This window comes from Lepisma saccharinum, chromosome 2, assembly GCF_977018435.1.
Source record: "Lepisma saccharinum chromosome 2, izLepSacc3.1, whole genome shotgun sequence".
In the NCBI taxonomy this organism is placed as follows: Eukaryota; Metazoa; Arthropoda; class Insecta; order Zygentoma; family Lepismatidae; genus Lepisma; species Lepisma saccharinum.
The window spans coordinates 38,890,715-38,916,233 of NC_139230.1; the positions used below are offsets into that span (position 1 = coordinate 38,890,715).

At 36.9% G+C, this 25,519-nt stretch overlaps 1 protein-coding gene across 1 annotated transcript in view; it reads left to right on the forward strand.

Moving 5' to 3' along the window:
* Nucleotides 1-18,307, forward strand: part of LOC145984406 (uncharacterized) — a 54,403-nt gene extending 36,096 nt beyond the window's left edge. Inside the window, exons 2-3 of the mRNA XM_083118069.1 lie at nucleotides 10,968-11,538; nucleotides 17,456-18,307. Of these exons, the coding sequence (XP_082974195.1) occupies nucleotides 10,968-11,538; nucleotides 17,456-17,612 (728 nt within the window). The 3' untranslated portion in view covers nucleotides 17,613-18,307. The remainder of the gene's footprint in view (nucleotides 1-10,967; nucleotides 11,539-17,455) is intronic.
* Nucleotides 18,308-25,519: the final 7,212 nt, after the last annotated feature.

The following is a 25,519-nucleotide window of genomic DNA, read 5'->3' on the forward strand; positions in this document are numbered from 1 at the left end:
CATTTGAGTCACAGTAATTTGCGTTAATCATTGTTAGGAGCAAATGTACAATACCGGAAGTATCTCCGATTGCTTTCAAATTCGGCATACTCACTAATTTTGGCGTCGTAATCAAGAATATGCAGTTAAAGATTGGCGGTCACGTCTAGAAAATGCGAAATAAGTCGAAATAAGTGGGTCCGTGAACGAAGTAAACACTGGTGATTTATGAAGGAAACATCTATTTTTTGCAATGATTAGCGTTTCAAAACTATGTTTATGATGACCCTTAATTTTAACTATGCTTGTCTTACCTAACCTAACCTAACCTTACCGTGAATGGTTCATGGGGCAAACATGTTTTCCACCTTTACGCAAGATGCCATTTTCTCACATGCAAATCAACTCTCTCACTTATTGCACAACACTTGAGCAACGTTGGTAGCAAGACTGTTGTGCGGAAAGGAAGACGTCTTCATATCGTTTCCATGTTAGTGTATGGAGAATCATAGCGGTAATTGACAAGGTTATTTTACAATTTCTAGACGTGACCGCCAATTTTTAACTGCATATTCGTGATTACGAGGCCAAAATTAGTGAGTATGCCGAATTTGAAAGCAAGGAGATACTTCCGGTAATGTCAATTTATACCCATTGTTATTGCGTTAATTATTAACTACAAGTAAGACTGGTACGGATCGTTGCAGGAACACGATAACTTGAAACTGAAGCTGTGAGAGAAAAAGTCCTTGCTTCCCCCCCCCCCCCATTTCCAAGAAAAATGCAGAAGACGCCGTCACATCTACTCTTATAGGAGTAGCATAAATTAAAATTGACACATTCTCGGCCGAATTCCTCAGACTTCTGTGACGGAGTGTCTAGCACAGCGCGCTACGACGCCAGGTTCCGAATCCCGGTCTGGACATAGGTGATCTTCATAAGTGTTCTTCATCAATTTCACCATATCATCACGCATCTTCATCGTCGCGATTAGCCTAATTGGCAGAAAAGCTACGCTAAATAACAAAAATAGATCAAATAGGCAAGATTGCAACCTGGGATGGACACGACGAGGTGGTCATCCAAAACGCTAGGACCTGTCACGAATCAGGAAAGATTGGCTGGTTAATTGTCATATTTCTAACCCTTTGTCAATCGAGTAGATGCGAATTACTGAGGTGAGAAATACTTATTTTTTCGCAAACCCAGTTGGGAACGGGTTTAAGAAAATTGTATTTACTTGATTCATGTCTCGTATGATTTTGCACCCTCCAGAAATCGCGCGCCCAAGGCTTAGACAATTGGTTAACATGATGTAGCTTGTCGCAGTGAATCTTATAAAGTTATTTTCGGTAAGCTTATATTTACATGAAGTTTTCCATTTTAAAATTAAAACCATATAATTTCTGATTGTTTTTTATTATTATTATTATTAATAATAATATTTTTCCTGCTAAAACATGTGTTTATACAACGATGCCGACACAACTGTTTAAAAAGTTGGTACTATCCAATTTCATTTCCCTCGCCAATTAGTCTCTTTTAAAAAACTGGATCCAAAAAGGAAAGTTGCCCTAAGTGCAACTTCTTGAAATACGGAAAGATCCTATATTGGAAGTGCATTTGAAGTGATATTCTTTTAGACCTTGGTAGTTTGATTTTCGATATTGCTATGCATATCGCGAAGTTACTCAGGATTTCTTTTCGGAGAGGGATAGTATTGTAAGGGTCAATATTACATTGATACTTTCTAGGGGAGGCAAACTATAAAATATATAAAAAATTCACAACTTTTAACCCTCGTTTTAAAAGTTGTTCATCTAGAGAAAGACAAAAATGATAATCGGGGCCAATTTTAAGGGGTGTGTGCATTCATTACTTTGGTTTTCCAGAGTTTGTTATCATTTGAAAATTTTGATTTTCTCAAAATTTCGGGGGAGTTGTAGCCCCATCAGCTCCCCCCTGCGCACGCTAGTGCTCGCATGAGAAAAATCCCCAACAATAATGGATATGTGTAGAATGTAGAAGATTTGTAATAACACACGGAAGAAAGTAAAATGTGTTTGTGTACAAAGATAGGAATGGATTGTAATGAAGAATTGGATGAAAAGAACAATGACGAACACCTATGTCTTATTCAGGATTCGAACTCAAGGACCCTTAGTTTAACAGCGCATTATGACAGCCGCTAGATCATGCAAGTCACATTGTTGAATACATCTGTGAATTTACATCTTAATCATTTATAGAATAACAAATTAATCTTGGGCATGAACTTTGCATACACAGTCCATGTGTTACGAATAATCGCTTGTTTTGTTGCATCGAACAATGTTGCTTTCAGTTTCAACAAAACGAACCTGAATAAACATCATTAAGGATGTAACGGTAAGCAAACTGCATTCAAGTGGTGCATATCGTGTCTTTACAAGCGTGATCACCAAAATTTAAGTGCGCGATTCCGCCTACACATATGCAGAGAAATTATCACCATGAGTGCACTAACAGAAATCAGAAGACGCCGCATGTGGAATAAAACACGTTGAGTGTTAGCGTTGATTAATAGAACAAGCATTTCTTTTTTAAAAAATATAAGCTCGAACCCTTGAAGTTAACTGTCGTGGACAAGTATCTTGAAAACATCTAGTGAAGATCGTGAGTGCATACGCGGGAAAGGGCCTGTTATTTTCAGCTGAATCTTCTGTCGCAAAATTGCTGCTTCGTAATGTGTACAGCTAGTTCATATTATTAGATAATAAAAACATGTAAAAGAATATTGGAGCTACCCAAATTAGGCTTTCATTCCTAGAGTTTAGGCCCTTATTTGCCTATTGACAAGCTATATAGCTTGTCAAATACTTTTATCTTCATGTAAATTACAATGTAAACTGACTATGTATTTCTTTTTCAAGAATTAATGTTTTACATTGCAAACTTAATATGTTTGAATTTATAGTGTGGTTCTCGACTGAAGAATAATATGGAGGGAATTCAATAGCAACATGATTCTGTAGATTTCATTATACTAGTTATTGTAATATTTCTAATTTTTTAAAAAAATATCAAATAAAGTGCAACACCTTTATTGATAACGTAAGTAGACCTGTATTCTTATATTTTACAAACTCATATTTTGAAAACAATTTTTTAGGAGTCGTGCTTTACCTTTCGAAACTATGTTTTAAAATTTACATTTTTTTTCAGATTTCAATGTGTTGAATTTATGTTAAATCAGCAACCATGTGCGCAAAATGACATTATCCATTTTTATGCTTTTTATGCTTTTGGGTTTCTCTACTTAATAAACTGAAAAAAGTATATCTCGTTTCTTGTTGAAGGTTTGGAGAGAAAACTCTTTGCACTGCATGCTGGCTTGTGTGAGTACGTGACATATTCCTTTGTGAAAGGTAAAATGCTGATCACAGTATTTGGCTGTAACTTCCGTGGGATATCCGTTACAGCCATGAGAAAGCCGTCTCACATCCCTAACAGGATATCATGTTACAGTGGTGATGATTCTCAAGCTATTCTTTTCTGGGAAAAAAATCCCCGTAAGCATCCGGTCATCTGGTGTAATAGAGGTCAAGTGCCAAACGTTGTTAAGCAGCTCTTTTCAATTAAGCTGTAGAATTTAATAAGGAACTCTCTCATCCCAGATAAATTAATAGGCATTATGGAAAGAATATGCCTAGGATCTTTCATTAAGAAAATATTGCTGTTGTAATTATAGCAGAGATGCGTATGTGTTTAGCCAGGAATAAATCCTTCCGGTAGAATACACAAGTTTAAATTGAAGCTTAGATCCTAAGCCTTATTGTGGTGTTGTATTAATATTCCAATGAATTTTCTCTTGAATCGAAATAGTGCATATCAGATTTTTTGGGTTCAGATTCCACCACACAGGTCTCCGCAATTTTGTACAAAGTAAATTGTGTAAGTTCTTTACTTATTTTATCTTCAAGTCAATCCATATATCTTAGCGATATATTTAATATATATCCATAAATATTAGATATGTTGCATGTTCTTTGAGTTACAGGCATTGAGAATAGAACTGAGATATTAATTTTTAAAATCAATAAGGTACGGCAATAATTTGAGTCACCAGGAAAAATAATTTAACAATATGCAAATAAATAACAGAACTTTTAACAGATTTAATAGAAATTCCAAATTGTACGAAAGCAACCAAAATTTCCGTATAGGTAATTCCCGCTTTTTCAGGAACTTTGGTTTCTTTGGCCACCCATTACACATATACAATAGAACAAAGCCCCTAACAACCTCCTAATAAGTATACATACTACCAACCAAAACAATCAAATTTCGGATTAGCAAGGTAATCAAAAATGCATTCGCAAGAGACAAAGACATTTGCAATAACACCATGTATAGATTCATTAAGTGGCAATGAGAGTTGCAAGATTTTATATCATCATCATCTTTCTACAGTTTACTATCAAATTATTCTCGGCAACTGCAATGAGCTGTTAGTCTGTTTGTAGTTTGGTTACGCGTACGTACTTGAAATAAATATTTCAAAATATATGCAAAATATATACATCCTGTTCAGCTAAGATAGAAAGAGAGAGAGAAAGTTTGCACGAGTGGCACCATTAACTTTTACCTTTCTCACGTACCTTTTTCAGAATTTGAGTCCTCGATATTCAAGTTTTTATAACACTGAATTACTGCAATCAAGACTCTTCCTTTGAGGTAGCTCATTCACTCTGTCATCTCCATAAAAATACAAAAAATCCTGCTGTATCCATTTACCTTTAACATGCAAAGGGTAGTCAAATATATTTCAACAGTACGCCTTAAGATCATGATCAACACACTTCTCATTGCTTGTGCAAACCAAACTTGATACCTTCCAATAAGAGTGGAGCATACTTATAACAGCTTACCATGTCATATTTGAAATTTCTCAGAATTAGAGCTTCTAACATAAGAAAAAAATAATTGGTAAAGCTGTACTTTCGTTGGTGTGCATAAGCATCCAAGTTCAAACACATACATTCCTAGACCATCCCATCCCCACTCATGCACACAACCCACACAGCCGCACACATAAACACACACACACAACCATTCTGGGACACACAATTTCAAAGATTGTGTTTTTATGGCTTAGACTCATAAAAGTCTGACAAATTCCTCAAAATAATAGTTACAACAACACAAAATGATTCCATTCTCTTCTTCTTATTGTTGTTGCTGTTGCGAAGTATTTCAGTGCATCATCCCTTGGGCTGTTCGCTTCGAGGATAATTCCTTTACCCAAAACAAGATGATGACATGTTAAAGTTTGGAAAGTTTGCTTTAGGTCCGACTATTCACAAATGGGCTGACTGAAACTGGTTCTACAACTTGAAGTGCATCAGTAAAAAGACTTAGTAAGACTTTCGATTTTGTCACTGAAATTATCCATGTTCTTTGTCAGTGTCACTTCGTCAATTTCATCTAATCAGTCGCCACTCATTATCAACTTCGAATAACGACGTAAAATAACAAAAAATGCAAATACAATTGTAGTCAAAATTGGCATCCAATGTTTAGTCATTTTTGGTCATCACACTGTTGAAGAATTGATTGATTGATTTGGTATTTTAAGTCCACTTTATGCATAGTAAGGCTAATCGGGACTGGACCTACAGTTTAAAGTGGGACCCGAACCACTATATGCCTCCACTGGTAATCGAACCCGGGACGCTTGGTTACAAGGCGACAACGCCACCACTGCGCCAAAGGGGAGGCCTACTGTTGAAGAAGAATTAGCTTACTAGAACTTCTTAAATGTGTCCCCCTTCACTTCTCGGGAACCCAACCAGGGACGTCTAAATTGCAAAGCGATAGAGTTGTGTGTAGGTGATAAAATTCAAAGTACGCGTATTATGACAATAATTTTATCTTTAAAACATGTCATTCTTATGATTAAGGCAGGATCCATTACACATGACTATGCCTAAGAACATCACATCTTCGGCTTTCAATATTCACTGTATTGAAGAGGTGTTGAAAATGTGTCGTCATATTCTTCATGTGGTGATGTAACTCTTAAGAGAATAAAACAAGGTAAGTCGTTTGTGGAAGAAGTAAGTTGTTGCCTAAATTACCTAAGCAACAGAAAGTAAACAAGAATTGATCTCAGTATTGGGTAACAACATGGCACCGTAGCTGTGTCGGTGGCCGATAGGCTTCTCTGATAGCATAGTGTTTAAAGCTATTGTTTTGTAATCAAGGAGTGTCGGGTTCGATTCCCGGTGTAGGCACATTCCGATTCCACTTCCGATTGGCCTATCTGAGCATAAAATGAACTTCAAGCAAAACTTTGACAATTTTTTCATCTCGGTGACCAAGCGCTTTCAATGATAGAGTCCCGATCCTTGTACCAAATGTTCCATGTTCGAGCCTGGGCATGGCTTTCGTGTTTCTTCACCCATTCATCCTTATCGTTGTGATTAGCGTAAGGAGGCAGAAAAGTAACAAAAATTAAAACAATTAAATACAAACATGATAAAGCAATGAACTAAGTATACCTTCACTTTCGAGGCAAGAACATAATATAAAAACCACGTGACACCTGGCACGTGTAAGTTTTATTATTTAATAGAACCAATCGAGTCAAAGCTTCTCTCACCTTGTGATACGCTCTAATTTACCTAGTAATTTTCTAGTGTCAGATGGTACATCTTAACAGCGAGACAATGATGATTCAATACCTCGCTTATTATATTCAACATTCTCAATAATTGCTTGCACACGAACGCTGCTCGCTCCCTTTTGTAAGAGGTGTAGTGCGTAAGTAGAAAGTGATAATCAACAACATACTAATTATCTAACGATGTCTACAAAATCTTTGTACTTTTTCCTCTCTCCGCATGCAAGAATAATAACTCAACGGTTTTAATTGGCTTCGCTTAATCTTCTCGCTGGCAAATGAAAGTTAGAGAAACTCTGCTGCCTTATTTGTTCAAAAGCCATGAAAATGTGCTTATCTTAATATATACACAGGAATCTAACAAGAACAACATGTTCATGATAATTCAACAAGTGTAAGTACTTAAGTACTTGACTTCGCAGACACTTTTCGTGCTGGTTGATTTTTTTTTAATGAAAAACTGATACTGTTGTGAAATAAATATTTGGGAGTTCGGTTGGTTTTTGCAATAAGTTAAGTTTCTCATCTTTCAATCACTTAATTAAATTTCTTATCGCGAATGGAATTCTGCTAAGGTTCTCTGCGAATAAGAATATTATAAAATCCGTAGTTGTAATTTCTTAATGTAAAACGTAAGTATAATACGCAATCAATACGTAGTATTTCGAGTATTATTCGTAAATAGGCATACTTCAAGTGGATATATTGTAATTGTATTTTGATTATTTAATATGTTAGACAAATCGCAACTAACAGAATTACTGGCGCACAGTGAAACATCCATACATCAAACCTGACTCGAATCCAGAACCTTCAGAGGTAAGAACGTGAATCAAATATACTCAACGAGGTGGGCAGATTTTTTTCATTGTAACGATATCAAATAAATAAAAAACTTTTAATTTGTTTAAGTTAAATAAGTCTGGTAGCAGTTATATATAAGTAAACATTTATACATAACAACTGAAGTTATTTGCAATCGAGAATTTTCAAAAATTTAATTGCATGTCGGTTCCATGTTGTTTTTGTAATTCCGTTGTCAAAAAGGTCTGATTTGATACTGTTAGTCTGTTTCATGCATCAATATTCTCACGTTGCTACTTTGTTAAGAAAGAAGAAGATAGAAAGAAAATAAAGTTCAAGGACTCTCGGTAAACACATTCAAAAACTCATTTGCATCAGTGTTCGAAGTGGAAATTCTTACCTGGGGAATTCTTGATCGAATTTTGGGATAGCTGGGGGGATGCTTGCATGGATCAACGTGGAGACATTGCAGTAGGTGGAGGGATGCTTACGTATTATTCTTGCTGGAGGAGATGCTTTATGAAATTTTTCTTAACTTGGCCCCACCTCGAGTACTGATTTGCATAGCCACGCCTAGTAGACATGTAGAAGATGTTAATACTAACAATATTAGAAACTTGTCTCCTAATATACACGTTTCCCACATTTAACTACATAAATAAGAAAATAGTAACATGTTATGGATATTGATATCATTGTGCAGGCCGTATTGTTTGTACTTAGGTAGTTGTGACAGCTAATTATTATTCTCTGTTTAAAAATAAGGAGGGGGAAGAAGAATGAAAAATTAATTAACGCTTTTAGCTTTTGTCTGCTGCAATACAATCCTTTCACCATCTCAGATAGGACTGTTTTGTATCTAGTGAGCATGAAGTGGATTATTCACTAATCATATCACGACTGTCTGTTTCTCGAAAGATGTGGATGTGAAGTGTTTATATACTGTATATACATATGTGGGTTGTTTTTGTTGTAAGTCCAGTTTGTGCACAGATAGACTAATCGGAACTGGGCCTACGGTAGAAAGAGGGATCCGAAGCACTATGTGCCTCCACCGGGTATCGAATTCGGGACACCTTGATTACAAGGCGACGACTTTACACACGTACGATGAAAACAACATGTCCGTGTTTCAGCGTTAATTACAAACCGTATTGACAGCTCCAATTTTGTTTTCGATATAAAGAAAGACAGATGCAGTAACAATTATCACAGTCAATCGCAAAATGTTACGTTTCATACCATGTTTCATAATGACGTCATTGGAATAGTATTTACGAAAGGCATAGTGGTGTGATCCATAAATATGAAATACTTTTTTCTAAAAACTAAAAAGTTTTCTTTTCACTTGATTCCGGAACAATCTGCTTTCCTTTCAGTAAAGTCTTAGAATTGTCAAATATATATCTGTGTGTGTGTGTGTTCCTTTTTTCTGTTGTCATTTCCTGAAAAAATGAGTGAAAATTTTACCATGCCAATTGTATCGTGACATTTCTTTCAGGAAATCACGTTAATTCATGTTCCATAACGTATTATATAAGCAGCACTGTATTAATACGTGCCTAATTGCACAGAGCTTCTAAAAATTAATTAAGACTGACATCATACAAGTTCTATAGTATGCGGAATCACAAGAAACAACAATTTTCGTCATATTAATACTTCTTTCTTACGAAACAAGAATAGAACGATGCCCTTGAACTCAGAATGAGTGGTTCTGTGAAAACTTGCTTTCTAGTAACGATTCTGCTTCGAAAACTCACATATTGGTTGGGCATCGGGAAAAAGTGTTTACGGTGTAGTTTGGTTACTTTCCCTTCACTCTAAGGAACAAAAATTGATAGAGAAAGGTGCACGCAAACAAAGCAACTAATGGAGCGTGAGTCAATAGTTTTGCGTAGAACCCGAAGCGAAAGAGACTTAATGAAGCATGGCACCCAATGGCATACTAATCACAAGAGATGTTAGTCTGCGCTTGGTACTCGCGTGTCCGGTACGTTCATTGTATCAGTTGTTCATTTGGTTACTTATTACTAGGGTTAGGATTTTCATGACTTAGCATATTTTTTTGGGTAAGGGTGATGTGTTACCCAAACATATAGAAATTCATATTACGAAGAAACTAATTAAGTTAAGGAGCTTTTTAAGGGCATATTTGGGCATATTTGGCCATTTTTGCGCGATATAGCATATTTTGATGGATTCTCGGTCATATTCAGCATATTTTTGCATTTTCAAGAAATATACAGTCATTTTCGAAGTGGATTCGTTCCTACTCCCATGATTACTCGAGAGTTTTTTTTTTGACAGCAGCAAAATCTTTTTCATTTCTATTTGAAAATTTAGAGATAGTATTCATTGCGCATTGCAACTAAGGCCCATAAAGTGAACAAAAAATAGTACGTATGTGAAAATATTTCAGCATTTTGATATTGATGTTTGAAACAGTCCAGTTATAAGGGCATATTTTTCAAATAATAGTGCATATTTTGTAAAATTTTAGGTCATAAGAGCATATTTTATTTTGCATATTTTGGTGATTTTTAGGTCATAAAAATCCTAGCCCTACTTATTACATACGTATCTTCTATTAATTTAAGCGCGAAGATGATCCGTATATGTAATTTTTACCAATTTTTGTTTAATCAGGACGATGTTAATTTTAGATGGTAAAGTGTTAGAACAAGTTGAAAAATTAAATTCTAATTTGATTTGTTCATATTTCAAAATATTCTATAGTTATCAATTAAATATTGAAAAACTAAGTAATGGTACTCTGATATGAAATGAAAAGTTTTATGTGTTGAAGCTGCGATGGGTTCCTGTGGCCACCCACACAACAAAGTCTGGAAAAGTCTCTGTGGGGGGAGATTGTTGAGTGGTCGATGGTTCCGAGTTCCAGTGCCGAGCTGGTGACAGATGCTGCTTTGTCGATGTCCTTCATTAAATTCATCTAATTATCATTCTTCCTCATCACTGTGAATAACCGAAAGTTGCAGAAAGCGACATAAATTAAGAAAAATACACAGCTGAATAGGCATCGCAATTGTTCATAAACGTTACTCGTCTCCCACACTCAACAAAAACTGAAAAAAAGGGAATCAAATTCTATAATTTTATTAAAATATACGTGCAAAATTTATTCTCTAATATTTGAAAAATTGAAAATGATATTACATAACAATTATACAAAATATCCTATTCGTCTGTATTGTACATTTTTATACAAGGAATCGTTTGAAACAATAATTCCATTTATATCGTTACATATTAAATATGTGGAAAAAATAAAGTAATGCAGAATATACTATCAATACGAACCATCTCTCGTTATCCTAAAAAAATGTAAATCATATGGTTCATTTTGCATTTCACAATCTGTATGGCAGAGTTTTTTTCCAAAAGTTAATGTATCAACAAGTTGGATAGCAATATGTAGCAATGTATTCTTGATTTATATTCTGAAATGCAATCGAGATATGAATATCAGTATTAACTGTTCATTTTTTAATCTTTCCAGGATATGGCAGCACTCTGAAGTTACGATTCCAGTTCAACCCAGATTTGTTCAAGATTCAGAATAGTAAAGCTTTGCTTGTATTGACACTAGTGCAGCCTGTAAGTGAGGTGGTCAACGTGAGCTTGAGCTGGTTCAATCCTACACCTCAACTTTTATCTGAACAACAACTCTCGCAACAATCTTTTCTTACCTTCGACGTCACTCACCTAGTTAATAACTCATCTGATTTGAAACTTCAAGTGGATCTTATGAACAATTATGCAGTTCGAGATGTATTTGCCATACACGGTATCGAGTACACACCACTTTTGGTGATGACATCCAAAGATTTAACAGGAGCCAATGCCGTTAGTCATCGAAGGAAACCTCGCAGTGCGGTGAGAGAAACGTGGACAGACACATCTAGCTGTAGACTGGAAAAATGGCTACTCTCGGCTCAAGAATTAGGTTGGTCCTGGGTTCTGTTTCCTGACTATTTGCCTCTCAACTTGTGCATGGGAGAATGCCCGACGCCTCTTTTCAATCAACGTTTTAATTCCACAATACATGCCATGGCCCGCGACATGTACAGGTAACTATTCGCCTTTACTTATGTTCTTTTTTTATTAATAGCTGGTTGATGTGTTCATTTCAATGCGTTAAGGTTCTCCTTTTGTTTCCTTTTCCATTTTTCATTCTGAGATGTAGACAAATCTGTACTAATACAGTTCTGCTTTTCTATTGACCATTTGTGGCCTCTTTGTTAGCAAAGTGCGCTGGAAATCCTAGGGGATACTGACTCTTTATAAACTGTGTTTTCTCATTCATCTACGCGATCCTCGTTCGTTCATTGATATTGCCGTGGTTCTCGATCCTGTGCATTTCAACATGACATGAAGGCACATATGGAGTGTGGAGGTGGGCTCCACATATTCTCGATGTGTGGAGCAGGGACATTTGACGGGAAAATCTCCACCCCCAGGAATCGTCCATCTCTATAGTGGCAGGTGGACGCCCTTCCAACTGAACCACCACGTCTCAACAGCAAATCTACGTGAATAACCATATTTTGTCTCAGTTTTGGTTGTGAAAGCAGTCACATATCAATGATTCTGGACAAAGAGAATAAATAATGAGGTGGCAAATAAAGAGCCACGATGACTCGAACATCCCACCTGGGCGGGTTCGATTCTCGAAGTGTGCATATATTTCACATACAATTGCATATTTTAAACAACTGTGGTGCTTACTGAACCCTAAACAAAACATATTTAAAAGAGAAACGCTGGGGAAAAGAAATTTGATAAAATTTTGTCCACCAACTGTCCCCATGATATCATACACCTGCATGGCACGTTGCTACATTTTCTTGTTGTGTGTTTGGTTACTTAACATCGGTTTTTTCTGCTTTTTAAAATCGCTACGATAGGATGAATAATGATTAGATGAAACGGATGAAAAAGAAAACAATGTACCCGTGACTTGAATCCGATCGAAAGGCATTATGTATTTATTAACATGAGCGATTCACAGAAAAAAAATACATATGTTTCACTTTCACCATAGTAATAGTCACAATTATGATTGCTATAGGGGTGTAAGGGGTGACCTTCCACATAGTACACCCAAATGTCAACCTCACTTCCACGTTAGTACACCCTGGACTGAAGACTAACGAGGCTCTGGCGACTGGCCCCATGGCCAGTATAATTTTGTTTATATTGTCCTGTTGTCCTTATGTGTGCTGAGTGCCCATTTACAGCCTCAGCTTTTAACAGAAGTCAGAACATTTGAAGATTTTTAAATATGCAACGTTAGAGTTGTTCTTTGTAATGATAAGGGGCTGGCCCCCGTATAATGTGACGGGAGCAAAATAGCCTAAGTGCTGACGCTCCCACAATTTTAAAATCAAATCAAATCAAATCAAATTGCTATAGGCTACAAGAGATTGGCATTTAACACAGGCAACGCCATTATGGCAGATGCCAAATAGTAGCTTTGTGATTGGAATGGGTGGTCAAGGGAAGTAACCGATTTCATTACAAAGTGCACCTACCTCAATACAGGCACGACTTCCCGTGCACGAACAGGTGTTATTTCGTACAGTAAGTGCTAGGCATTCCTTCCCCACAAAGCGTAAATCTGGACACGCCTAATTCTCCAACACAAAATAGCCAATCGCTAATGGCTGTTCATATTGATTCAGCGTTCATTTGAAATGCTTGTGTTTTCGTTAGCATAAAAGCAACATGATATGGCAACCACTAAAGATGATTCGACTTAACATCAGTCATCAGTCCGAAAGATTTCAGTCTGTTCAATCTTGTTTTGCTTTTCTTTGTTGTTGGGGTGGAGAAACCAATGCCATATGCACGCTGTTTGCAGAGCATACGGAAAGCTAAACCACTACAAAGGTGATTCGTCATAGCTTTTGGTCAATAACTGATCGTCGTTGTTATTCCCTATGGTGCAGGACGGGGAGTATAGAGGCATACTGCACCTTCCAAATGTATTGAAGGAAATGCAGGAACCGTATAGAACATTCCATAAATTTTATCTTCCCCCCTGTATAGTCACCCTCCCTCCAATAATTCCGTTGCAGAATCTCACAGTAGTAAACACAAATAATATCTCAATATGAAAAGATTCTCTCGGGCTATCGACCAGGTGAGTTGTGCAAAAGATGAGAGTGACATTAGCTCTCGAAAGCTTGGAATATTTTCCACAACTCACCTGGTCGATAGCCCGAGAGAATCCTTTTATCATTCGTCGCCAGGAAAGTTTCAAGTCTTACTTCAATTTCTCATTAGTTTGTCAACAATACTTTCCTATCCAAAGCAGCGACGACGATCGAGTATTTTTTTAGGGAGGCCAAGAAAGGGAGGGGGCAGAGTATAAGTTGGTGGTTCACAAAAATTCTCGACTAATATACTCATTAACTATCACCCGTGGCGGAACAGCTCTTGAGGCCCAGAACCTGCCTACAGACTACCGACCTCACTCCCACATGCCTCAGCGAAGGTGGGCGATCATCCGACCAGTTACGGGGTAACGTGTGGTCGGCACGACGAACCCCTAGTCGTTGTTGTAGGTTTTCCATGACCGGGTTACTCATTCGCAGCTCCTCACAATGAGGGATGGCCACGAGTCCAGTACACTGGCCGAAATCTCAAGATTACGCTTCTCCCCAGGAGACTCAAATCAGCGGGCATCCCGTAGGCCGAGCAAAAAGCCTTAGACCGTGCGGCCACGGAGCGGGAATTAATAAATCGGTAGCATTTATATTTTTTTCTGCCAATAAACGAGAGCCATAGCTGAGGGTCGCTAATACAAGAGGGCAGTGAATGAGCAAAACGAGGGAGGGTTGGAAAAGAAACAAAGTTGTCGATTTTGCAATATATTTAGCAATATTTCCTTTCTCGCTCCGCTGGTAATAGAACAAAAGATATACAACGATATTATGAAATGAAATTAAAATAAATATGTAAAATATAATGATATTATTTGGATATATGTCCATCACGAACACAGACTTCTAGCAAAGCCATCTCCAGGCATAACATTCATTTTATATTTAACAGGGTCTTGTTACAATTGAAAGAAATGACATTTATTTCACATCTTCCGAAAATTCTGTGAAGTAGGATAATTTTTAGCCACACTTGGAGACAAATATCACGTTAATGTATCGGAAAGCAACTACATTTAAATATGTATGAACCAAATTTAGTTTACTATCTAGTATTGAAGATACTTTTACTTATATCCATTTCAACGGAAATATTTTCAAGACTACACCCGGGATTGCTCTTGCGTCTGGACTCAGGGCCAGTATGATCCTCCGTGAGGATCGTGATGTGTTGTTCCTGTGTGTTTGTTCTTGCCTCTTCATCCATCTCATTCATCACCATTCATCTTCGCAATTAGCCAAAAGTGGCAGAAAAGCGAAGTAAAAAAAGTCAATCAAGTCTATACTACAGTGCTGGATATTTTTTAAAATTAATAGCTCTTACAAGAAGTGATTTGTATAATTTACGAGAACGTCTGATTATTTGATTGTAGTAACCTTGCACGATTTAATTTTTGTCATGGTTCTGTTTGTATTTTTCTGAGACGTTACTTCAAGGTATATTAATATTATTGTTCATTGTCTAATATTATTGTTGTGTGTATGCCCGTTGTTACCAAACAGAAATAAACAGTTACACATAGAGGAAAAGACCAAGATTTCGTCCCCTAGGGAATCTCGGCTATTAAATGCTGCAACCGGTTGAGGACTATTGCGTAAGGAAGACAGTAGCTAGTTGGAAGTGTTGTCCGAATGTGTTGTTTGTTTCCTTCATTATTTATCATTGTTAAAGTGCAAAATAGTATATTAAATATTAAGTAACTATTTTTCAACATACAAAGCACATGATGTTGACAAAAATCCCACAACATATAGTTTACGTTCTCTAATTTTAAGGTAGAAAGTTGGAGTCTGGTTTTTTGATGCTCGGAAGAGAAAAATACCACCGTGAATTCGTCCCACTAGATAGGTTTGATTTTGATTGATTTATTTTATTTTACTTCGCTTTTTGTGCCACTTTTGGCTAATTTGCGAAGATGGGGATGAGTGATGATGTGATGAAATTGATGAATGGACACTCACAAACATCCATGCCCAGGCCGAGATTCGAACCCGGAACCCCTGGCGATGCGATAACCACTCCGCCACGGGGGCCGGCCCACTAGATAGGTTCTAGTTTTGTTACCGAGACTAAATCAGGATTCAGGAACATAGTTTTCATTTTGAGAAAATCGGACTTGTGACTAAGCATGAAAGATTTAATAAAGATATTAAGCCAGGAAAGATTACAAAAGAAAAATATTGCTGCGCTGAAAAAGATGCAAAGGAGAAAACTGAGATAAGATGATCAGGATACTGATAAATGACGATGACGGTGTGGACTGCTACATGTAGTACGTATGATACACCCTTCTCAGCAGATAATAAAGGTGAAAATGGACAAGTGCAAAGGGTGTTTCAAATGGTGCCATGAAGTATGTTTGTCGTCAAAGAACTAACATTTTCTTTGTGGTGTTCATTTAATATCTTTACTAGCTTTTTCAGAAATAAGTGTCAATCAGAATGAACACTGATTCAAAATGTTCTTATGGGTTGTAAGGGATGACTTTCGCTGAAGCCACTCAAATGTCAACTTCCTCTCCGCGTAGTATACCCTGGACTGCAGGATAAAGAGACTCTGGTGCCTAGACACACCGCCAGTATAATCATCTTTGGGGGAGGGGGGGTTGATTTGTGTTGCCCATTGTGTCATTGTCTCTTCAAACATATCACCTTATCACCATTCATCCTCATCGACACAGAACTAAGCCCTTAAAACGCACGGAATCTGTCATTTCCACAATGCGGTCCCAAATTTCATTTTTATACAAAAATGATAAATTTCCACTGGCACGATTTACCAAAAGTTACAGGAAAGCGACATAAAATAAACAAAATTAACAACAAATTCTTACATGTTACACGCTCTAATTAATAAATTATTTTTGTTTTCTTGCTTTCTTTGTACTTCCAAAAAATGTTGGTGTATTCTTTCTTTTTGTATCTTTTAATTTTATATACACTACACAAACACCCCTTCCCACACGCGCACACACACACACACACACACACACACATACACCCCCCCACACACACACACATATGTTTGGAAAAGTTTCATTCTGTTCATTGTGCTTTTTTCGTGGAAAGTAAAATAAATGTTATTTTCAAATAATTCAAAATAAAGTATTGCCCTCCCTGGGAAAGTGTCCTTTGACCCCTGGAAAAAGTGTTGTTTGTCCGTCTGGAAAAATGGATTGTTTGCTCTCCCCTGAAAAAATCCGGGTACTCCCATATGTGTCTTTGCGTGCGTATTTTCAAAATTACAGCTTATCCGAAAATATGAACATAGAATCAAATATTTTTCTCCTCTTATTGCACTTAACTCGGGGGACAAAATTAGGAACCTTTTTTAAAAAATAAAGAGCACAAAATGAATTTATTTACACATATATTTTTCTGAGGATTTTTTTTAGAAATGTTGATTGTAGGGTTTTAACAATTGATTTCAGGTTGTTCATTGTAATATATTAAAGAAAAAAGAAATGGAAAAACAAGCGGGCAACGAAATTCGTGTCCTTTCTCTTAATTCTTAATTATGTTCAAAGCAAGTCAACTTTGTTGCACGTTAAGAGAATTTCACATTTTATATTTGCTCTTTCTCTTGCCATTGAGAATTTTACAAATAGAGGGGATTCATTATCATGTTATAACATCTTAAATAACTTGACCTTTTAACTTCAAATTCAATGTTTATTTACCAATAATTTATTTTCATACTCTTCGTATATACCGCAATATGCTCTAGAAGATTTGGGAAGTTCTTTTCTGCAATTCTGATATTCGATATCCTTATGTACTTTATAGTAATTTCAATTATCCATTGTGATTTTTTTTACAGAATCCTTGTAGGCTGGGAGAAAACTATGAATCAACCCGATGTTCATTGCGTCCCCGTTGAGTACAGAGAAATAGCAATGCTGGTAGAGCTGGAACCTGGCAATATTTCACTAGAAACGAGTAAAGATTTGTCAGCAGCGGCCTGCGGATGTAGATAATGCAAATACCAACGGGTGCAAGAAGATGCTGAAGTTGCGGCGCTGTGCAATCCTGACAGTCGGGAACAATTCTTCGAACATGACACCATGACATAGAATACAACCAGGAAGTGAGGATGCAGGAGTTGTCAGTATTTTATTTAACAATGGAAAGGATGGAAACATAAAGTACAAATGGAATCCTGAAGTGTTTATAGCGTGATAGCAGGGACTTATCTTTAAGTATCTTTCTTTTTTAGCATTACATTCCTAGCTGGAAACACTTATTGCTACTATCGATCAAAATATTTAAGTGTAAAACAAATTATCACTTGAACGTTATGTAACAAAATATTTTTATGTTTCTATACTGCATGTATTAAAGGAAGAACCTTGTTCGTATAATATTTCAGTTGCTTTTATCTTGAGGGCCTGAATACGGTATACAAAAAATAAAACAATAAAAAACACCTGTGCATCGTAATTACTGTTCATATCGAAAATTAGCAAAAAAATATATGTTCTAGAGCACAGAATTTCAATGGAATTGCATTTGTACCACTCATCTCATAACCACTGTTGTAGTGTTGTAGTTCATCTAAACGAGCCCTTCAATTTATTCGGAAGAAAATTGTTTAAACGTCGACTAATTAGCAAAATAATATTTTTATTGGCCACTGTAATGAAGCATTGTGAGCGTTAACATTTTGCTATAACACAGAAATAAAGATTATTTTAGAAAATAAATAAGTTTGTTTTTAATGGGAATTGGTAGAAACTCATAATATCTTTGGTACAGCAGCTTCAATTTTTGGAACACATGTTTTGGTATTTTCATAGGGTAATATAGATCTTGAAGAGCCGGTAGGGCATCTGACCGAATTCAATTCCCGGAGTTTGAGATAACAGTGGAATTTTTTTCAGCTATGGAGAGGCTCTGAAACAATACTTATACAATAATAAATAAATACATATATATATATATGTATATGTATATATATATGTATATATATATATATATACATATATATATATACATACATACATACATACATACATACATACATATATCATAATCAAAGCACTTATAATACAATGGGGAAGAAAAAGTGGTTCGACAGAAATGTCCACAAAACTTCAACAAGGCAGTGTTCGCCTCAAGGAATTTGCAGTTCGAATTGTGTGATTGTTGCCCCACATCTGTTTCTTATTTCTCCTCATAAGGGACACTATCTGTTGAATTTATGGGATTATACAACATTTCAGGGGTACATTGCGGGGCCTCGCGTTTGCGGGAGCGGTAGCTTCGCCACTGTACTGAGGATGTAAGGGTTATGCTTTGTTAGCAGACTGTAATGCAAAATAGAGAGAAGCCGAGCCGCTCACTTTGAAACTCGGCAGTCTCTACATTGGAGTTTCCAGTTAATGTGAAGCCAATTACTGCGTATCTAAGGCCTTTCTTTGGATTTACGCAGTTATACACATTAAAAATGGGGCCTCCCTGATGTAGTAGTGGTAGCATCGTCGCCTTGTAATCAAGGGATCCCGGTGGAACACATTGCACAGTGGTTCGGATTCCACCAGTGGCGTCTCGTGGCCTCAAATTTGGCCGGGGCTTATTTTTTAAAGAATTTAAAATATGATGACAATTCACATGAATTACAAAAAATAGGTATTTTTTTCTTCTAGACTACAAAACTGGACTTACTTTTTTGAAAGAATTTAAAATGTAATGACAAATTACATGAATTACAAAAAAACGGGTATTTATCTTCTTCTAAACTACAAAACTGGACTTATTTTTTCAAAGAATTTAAAATATAATGATAATTCACATGATTACAAAAGAAACAGGTATTGTTGTGAAACGTACTTTTCTACGAACGTTGACTCCTCTTCTTCTGCTCAGCAAATTTTGTTATTACTTTTTCGTTGAAGCCCTCTATGTTTGAAATGTATTCTATCTCTATTGTAAGCAAGTGCCAAGGCATTTGGTCTGTCTTGTCCCATTGCATTTCGTAAGCAGGTTTTAATACGCTTCAATGCGCTGAAACATCGTTCAGATTCAGCTGTTGCCACTGGAGTTATTAAAACTATGTTTGTCATTTTTACTGTTTTTGAAAAGGTACCTCTAAATAATTTTAAATAAAAAATGAATGCAATCTACTGATAGAGTTTATGTTTTTCAACTCTTCACTACAATAAAGAACACGAAGTTCCCTCTTAGTTTTCCCTCTTCTATGAAGGGATAATAAATCTGGGAAGATGCCTCTGTTTAAAGATTGTTCTCTTTCATTATGTCCTCGTAGAGCAAGTTCATGTCCACCACAGAATTTTAAGCAATCGATAATTCTATTTAATATATGCCTATTTTTCCGGACAAATTCATTGTGTCTTGTATGACCTTCATCAATTTATGTTCGAACATCAACCCTGCCAAACTCACTCAAACATAGCGAATGAAAGCCACCAAAATACGACAGAACATCACGGGAGATCAAACGCGACGCAACGGAATTAGCCCCGAATCAGCACTCAAATCCATTGCACTCTCCCCTCCTCTCTCTGCTAGCATGTGACCTTCACTGTAGCGTAGGTGGGTGTAGGCCACGCCTTCTTTTGCGACGTGCCCCGGAATACGATAATTGACATCAATGCCGCTAGGAGCGCTGTCGTATCCATTGCAACACGATGAATTTACGTGGGTAAAAATCGCCTTTTAAAAGACTGTGTGATAGTTATGCGTTATGGTGATTGATAATTACGAGAATACGTCCGTTTTTCTTTAGGGGCTAAGCCCCGGAAGCCCCAAGGGACGAGACGCCACTGGATTCCACTATGAAGTGTAGGTCCAGTCCTGGTTAGCCTGCCTATCTGTGCATAAAGTGGACTTAAAACAACAATTCCAACGCATTAAAAATTTTGCAACACAAGCAAATAAAAACAATTTAAATTTACTGCAATACAATTGTTTTCATTTGACTTTATGTTTGTAAATTCTAAAATTATGAAAATTGTTGAAATTTTTTTTATGTACGTAAAGTGTGTTTAGTTTGGCAGTGATTGTTGTTGGATGGATGTGTTTCTGTTATTGTTTTTAAGGAATCATATTCACTTGTGGGATCAATTCCACTCAAAATATAAAAATCAATTTCTGACTAAGCCACCACTCTTTGCTCTCTGAAAGAATATATCTTCGAAGTCAAATTAATATTATTTTAACTGTATCAAAAAAATAAACACTACTTTCAAGAAATAGAAAACTATAGATAATATTGTCTAATGTGAATAACGGAAGGAAGTGGCTTTTTTTTTAGGTAAATCAACAAAATTTGGCAAATGAAAAACTGTGAACTATAATTCTCTTGTCACAAGTTAATGCGGTTTTGTTTGATCCTGAAACATCTTTACACTTGAGTCGAACTCTTTTTCTCGTAGACCGTGTACTTCGTTAAAAATGTCCTTAATGGTGCTACTGCTTCCTATTGTGGTATAAGATAAAATCTAAGAGTCGGTTGTTTTCTTTGGCTTGGGAAAATGTACAGGAAGCAGGGAACATTTGTGAAGTGTTTCTCTTATACGCTGCTCGCAAGGGACCGATGGTTTTAACCATGTTGGAAGTGTTGATTACGATATTGTTACAACAAATCTTCCAAGTTATTACAGCCATTCAAGCCTACCTCTAGCACTCGAAAACAATTGTATTCAGAATATTCATTATCTTCCACACTGAATTCTTTCACATGCATGTTAACTCTTATACTCCATGGCGCAACAGACCTCTCAGAGCTTTTGCCAGTGCCGCAACTATAAATCTTGGGCCTCCCCGCAAAATATTACCTACCTACCTTTACACACACACACACACACACACACACACACATTCATTATAGCTATACATATGTAAGTGTGTTTGTGTAATTCTTGATCTCATGTTGACAGAGTTACATAAGGGTCTACAGGGTAATTCAAAAGTACATTTACACCCCCTATAAAAAGTAAAAGAGTTAGGCTGGGTACACAATTGGTCATGATAGAAACAGGTTAGGCTTAGGGGGAACCACATTAGTGTGTTTCAAGCGAACGTCTGCCATATTGGTGGCAGCCATATTGAATTCAACTCGAAATTTTTAAATGGGAAGGGGTGATGTGATATATGTATATGTATGTGACTGATCTAAGGTCGGAATTTTTCCGGCTTTGCCCCCGCGTAAAGCAGCTCTAGGGCCCACCCAGGCTCAAATCAAATAGTCCCTGGGAGGGGGTAAAGGCGGCCGCAGCGTGGTGCTGATCACATCCCCTCCATGATGGCCGACATCGAAAATATGAGGGGCCCTACCCCCACATACGCTAATTATGCTTTCATGGCACGGTGCTATATGCACCTATATTGTATTCGTTTCTGTGCCCCTGAGTAACTACGTTTATATTTACAAACGCATATAAGAACCCTTTACTATGTCAATAACTGAGGGCCCTCTAAAGGCTTACTTGTCTCCTCCCACTCCCCCCGCACTGCGGGGTTTTGCGGCTTGTAGATCCGGCACTAGCTTTTGCATTGGGTGACTCATGCTCTCAGAGCATCAAGTCCCATCGCAGCTGTTTTCTGGTTTTTAAGACCGTACGTCGCTACTTTTTTCAAGTACGTAGCTCCCCAATTGCCCTTGCGATTCTGGGTCAACACCGAAATTTTGGAGGTTCCCACCGGGACCTCAAGTACCAAGTGCGAGCGAGAGCCCTTTCATACATGCACAGTACACAAACCTTATGCTTTCATTCTTTCATTGGGTGTGCCCAGAACAGGGTCAGGCAATCAAGCAAACGGACACCGACAGAAAGCTTTGGGAGGAGCAAGATTTACATAAACGACACATTACTTCACTTTTCTGCCACTTTGGCTAATTGTGAAGATGGTACTGAAAATTGATAAGATGAAATGAATGAAAGAACAATCACAAACACACATGGACAGTACACAACACAGAGGATTATACTTACTGACTGTGGCTCGAGACGCCAGAGCCTCGTTAGTCTGTAAAATGCAATCCAGGGTGTACTACGTGGAACAGGGGTCGTCATAAAAGATGGGCATACACACACACATTATATATATATTTATATATATATATATATATATATATATATATATAGAGAGAGAGAGAGAGAGAGAGAGAGAGAGAGAGAGAGACTATAGATAGACAGATATGTTCACTTTTTGAGGAATTGGGGGCAGAAAGCGCCTTTGCAAACCCCTGCCAAAGTCGTGCATGCAAACCACTGTAAAAAAATACATCAATATATAATTTTAAATTTTACACAACTTTAAGTGGATATAAAGGTAATTAAAGTATTGTACATAAAATTATTATCCCCGTAGGTGGCCAAGTGCATTGGGTGGTTGACATACGATCTCCCTATCGAAGGTTCCGGGTTCGAGTTCGTGCATGAGTGCTTCTTTCTGGGCGTCCTTTTATCGATTTCATCTAATCACCCTTCATCCTTATTGTCACTATTGTCCCAAAGAGGCATAAAAGCAACACTTCTTCTTCTCTTCCATTCCCTTATGCCGTTAAGCGTCGGGTACCTCGTTCTGTCCATCTCATCCACTCCGTCCGGTCTCGACTCATTCTTCTCATTTCGTTCTTAGTTTTTCCATATTTTAATCCTATCTTTTCTATTCTATCTTCCCATGTATTTCTTGGCCTGCCTCTTCCTACTCTACCCTCAACCCTCATCTCCATCACTTGCTTGGCTTTCCTATCTTCATTCATTCTATTTACATGTCCATACCACTTCAGCTGGCGTTCCTCTACTACGTCAGTCATTGTCTTCTTTTGTTTTACCTCTTCTCTTATTCTTTCATTTCTTATTCTGTCTCTTCGAGTTTTCCCCACTGTTCTTCTAAGATATTTCATCTCTATTGCTTGAAATTTACTTAGATGTTTGTCTTGGAGTGCTAAGCTTTCTGTGCCATAGCCCATGATGGGAACTACAATTGAGTTGTAGAGTTGCATTTTTGTTTTTATACTGATCTCTCTTTTTCCCACCAAAGTATTACTCATTTGATAATATGCTGATGCTGCCTTCTTTGTCCTATTCATTATCTCTTGATCAATTTTCCCACTGTTACTTATGATAGTTCCTAAGTATTCATATGTTTCTACTTTCTCTAGTTGTTTCCCTTCGCATATTATATTCAGGGCTTCATTTTCCTTGTCCTCTTTAGTCACCCGCATGATCTTACTCTTTTCTATATTAATCTTCATGCCTTTCCTTTTAAGTTCTTCATACCATTCTTCCACTGCTTGCTGAAGTCTCTCAGGTGTATCTGATATCAGTACGATATCATCGGCATATAATAGTGCTTGGATATATACTGGCCTTAATCTCCACATACCTATCTTCGTTCTGTGTGTTCGTCGTTTGCATATTTTAGCAATTTCGTCTAAAAAGACGTTAAATAGGATTGGACTGAGGCTATCTCCTTGTTTTATGCCTTTCTCAATGTCAAATTCACCTGAGTATTCGCCATCTACTCTAATTATTCCTACAGGATTATTATATACAATTTTTATTGCATTCAACAATCTTACTGGTACTTTCTTTGCCTCCAATGCTTCCCATACATATTGCCTAGGGACTGAATCAAAAGCAGCTTTTAGGTCTATAAAAGCTAGGTATGTGTCCTTGTTCTTGGCAATTCTTTTTTCCATAATCGTTCTTATAGTATATATATGATCTTGTGTTTGCCTTTTAGGGCGGAATGCTGCCTGCTCCTCCTCCATATCTTCCTCCACCACTTTTCTGAGACGTCTTTCTAGTATCCTTGTGTATAATTTATAAGCGACTGATGAGAGGCATATTGCTCTGTAGTTATTACAGTCATAGCTACTGCCCTTCTTATGTAGTGGGATAATGATATTCTTCCTCCATTCATTTGGTATTTTGTTTTCCTTCCATATTCTTTGAAACATCTTGGTTAAATTCTTAACTACTTCCATACCTCCATATTTTATTAATTCTGGATTTATTCCATCGGATCCTGCTGCTTTTCCTGTATTCATCAGTTCTATTGCTATTTGTACTTCATCTTCCTTTATTTCCCCTTCTATATCTGAGTTTTGTACCTCCATGTATGGTCCATATATCACCCCTACCTCCTCTGGGTTATTATTTTCTTTCTGGAATTTTTCACCATAGTGTTTCCGCCATACATCCAACACATCCTTTTTTTCTGTGATCAATTTATCTCCATCTTTAATGGTTCTTATTGTTTTTCCATATTTTCCTCTCAAGTTCTTTACAACTTTCCAAAATTGCCTTGTATTCTTTTCTCTAGCTTTTTCTTCAACCATATTTCCAAATTTTTCCCAGGATGTTATTTTAGCTTCCTTCACTATTTCCTTGACTTCATTTCTTTTTTCAATGTATTTCCTTCTATGTTCTTCTGTCTGAGACATAATATATTTTTTCCATGCTTCCTTTTTGTTTTTTACTTTTTGTTTCACTTCTTCATTCCACCAAGATGTTTTCTTTTTTCTTGTATCTACTATTTTCTTTCCGCATACTTCTTCTGCAGATTTTATGAGTGCCTTTTTAATTCTCTTCCATATTTCTTCTATCTCTAGTTGTTCTACATCTGGTCCTTCTGTCAGTCTGGCTGTTACCTGTTCTTTATACTCTTCCTTCTTCTCTTTTTTCTGTAACTCATTTATCTTAATTGTTTGGTATTTTTTCATTCTGGGCTTTGGTGGTCTCGTGAAGCGTGTGTCCACTATTAATAATCTATGGTCTGTACCCAGTTCAGCACCTCTTATAACTTTAACATCCATTATGTTTCTCCTAATACTACTGGTATATATTATGTAGTCTATTATGCTTTTAGCATTTCTTCCTTCAGCCTGGAAGGTTATTTTATGTACTTCCTT